The sequence below is a fragment of the Penaeus monodon genome, chromosome 25 (assembly GCF_015228065.2).
Source record: "Penaeus monodon isolate SGIC_2016 chromosome 25, NSTDA_Pmon_1, whole genome shotgun sequence".
Lineage (NCBI taxonomy): Eukaryota > Metazoa > Arthropoda > Malacostraca > Decapoda > Penaeidae > Penaeus > Penaeus monodon.
In genome coordinates, this window is record NC_051410.1 from 3,241,647 (window position 1) to 3,244,169 (window position 2,523).

Consider the following 2,523-nt stretch of genomic DNA (forward strand, 5'->3'; position numbering starts at 1 on the left):
GTTTGCTAGAAATTAGGTTACTTTACCTCGATGTTGAACACAAAGCTTCAAGGCAAACTAACTTACCATCTCTAACAGTCTTGGTCCCTGAATTATCGTTTGACTCTAAATGCAGTCTCCTTGCCTGAAAACAGGTCCTAACACTTCTGCTTACATGGCTACAAGCACCAACCCTGCATAAGGAAGGAAAAACTATGTAAAAATATTGTTTTTATTTGGCTTCTATGTGATAATGTTATAAAACAATATTCTATATAACACATCTATCTAACATTCTCAAACATCGTACTGTGTAAATATATAATTCTATGAACAATTAATAAGAATAAATAAGGAAACCTTTAACAAAAGATAGATAAGTATACCTGTTGACCAAGGACAGCGAGGTTAGAATGGACTTCATTATAATGTCTGGAAGAGAGAGAGAAAAAAAACTTTTAATTATCATAAATGACTTACACTTACCAAGGGCATTGGACTTTTCCTTTTACCTTATTTTAAGGATAAAGATACATATTCTTAGCTATTCTAGGCTTGTAAAATAATAAAAAAGGCTTATGCAGGAATATACACTCATACTATGTATGCTGGATTTGTCCATAATTTTGTACTGTACTCTAAACTACATGACAATCTTATAATGAACAAATTCACTAACTCACATACACATACAAGAATGGGGTGTATTATACCTCAAAATACACTTTATTATAGCATACAGCTTTTCTAATACTAGGCAGAATGTACTAATGAGAACAACACACTAGTCACCATACAAGCAATTTTCTAATATCATCTTTATAATTGTTATTATCTATTTTTATCACAATATCATTTTCTTCAATTATCCTCTGTTAAATCCACTTATCTAGTGAATTAAACTTATTTATGAGGAATTCTCTCTAATTCAAACAAAAAGAGAAGATAAAAAATTCACATGAATATCCCAAAAACCTTTTGACTAAATTGATTCTTCAATTTCTGTTCTCTGTTTAACAACAATTTGTTCAGTACGAGTTCTTCACAGGGTGTGCCTCTGTGGCCTCTGTTTCTGGAACTACTGACTGTGCTGTACTGGATGCCCTTCCTAACTTCACCCATCATCCAGCTCAGGGAATCAAATGTAAATCTACGGTGTATGGCATTGATGGGTATGCACAGATCTATAAATAACAGAACATAGCCCACAAATAACTGCTGATGTCAGTAGTAAACACCTTGAAGTGCTTGGGATGTCACTTTGCCCTGTTTGCTTGCTGTGTCAGGCTATGGTGGGTTTTCAGGTACAATATCAAACTCTTGGGTATTACTGCTGCCTGCACCTCATAGCCACAAATGGGATTAATCATAAGCTCAACAGCAACTCATTATCCATATAAACTCATAACTAATTTGATCAAAGAACTGCTCATGATATACTATCAAAATTGAGTATAACATAATACTTGACTGTTATATAAAGTTTCTAAATGTATATAATAATTAATGATTCCTGATGTGAATTCAATATCATATAACATTAAAGTGCTTGGATTTGTATTATTCCAAAAAAGGTATGTATTACCAACAGTAATAAATCTGGTAGCAGTGAAATGCTTAGAATCTGTACATGTAAATATGAGTTTTTGTACATAGAAACCAACTATAAAAATGACATTCAAAGCAATTTAGGTTCCATTACACTAAGCTTTACAATGCCAGAATGTAAGTGGTAAACTGGCTGGCTTTTAATGAACCTTGGTTTAATCTCCTCAAAAAGGAATATTATAAGTAAAGGACCTTTCTGAATGAGATGCTGTTATAATCTAATGTTATGCCCCAGTTGCATATTCTTCCTAGTTAGCAGGGCCACTAACATAGCAAGAACAAGTTCCTATGGACCAAACCTGTATAATTATACAGTATCCATACATAATCCATAGATACCAATATCAACTGCATCAATAACCAAAGCTCTTCTGAATAATTACACTCACCTATTCTTATTTTTAGCAAACAACTACACCCAAACACCCTACTAACTAGTCCTAGAATAGCGTCTCTCAAAAATAATAAAGGGAAATATACTTCTTCTACACGTCTTCTTAAGAAAAAACCGCACTGGAAATCGACATTACAATGAAACAATAGTGAATTTATAGGTACTTTGTAAAACTTTTTAAAACGTAAAACTCCTGCTACGCAATCACAGCACCAAGCTAATGTTCGCAGACCAACATTACTCCTACATAATCACCCCACAATCTGTACAAAAAACAGATCAAATAAATCAAATCCACACACATAAGCATCTTATCCGTATCTAAAAACAAACTAAGTTATCATTAAGCCTCAAATACACTTACAAAGACCCGGAAATAATCCGCTCCTCCAAAAATTTACTTGCAAGCCGTCAATGTTGTGGTCGGTTAATCCCACAAGATAACAACAGCCTCTCGGTCGAAAAAAAAAAAATGTATTCAGATTTCTTGGGAGATTAATCAAAGGTCGCAGATTATGTTTCTTGTTTATCTCTTTTCTATT

At 33.4% G+C, this 2,523-nt stretch overlaps 1 protein-coding gene across 1 annotated transcript in view; it reads right to left on the reverse strand.

Moving 5' to 3' along the window:
- The window catches only part of LOC119589490 (acyl-coenzyme A thioesterase 9, mitochondrial-like), a gene marked incomplete in the record, with an annotated part of 17,787 nt that extends 15,353 nt beyond the window's left edge, over positions 1 to 2,434 (reverse strand). The window contains 3 exon segments of the mRNA XM_037938092.1: positions 67 to 173; positions 366 to 411; positions 2,346 to 2,434. Coding sequence (XP_037794020.1) covers positions 67 to 173; positions 366 to 403 — 145 coding nt within the window.
- Positions 2,435 to 2,523: the final 89 nt, after the last annotated feature.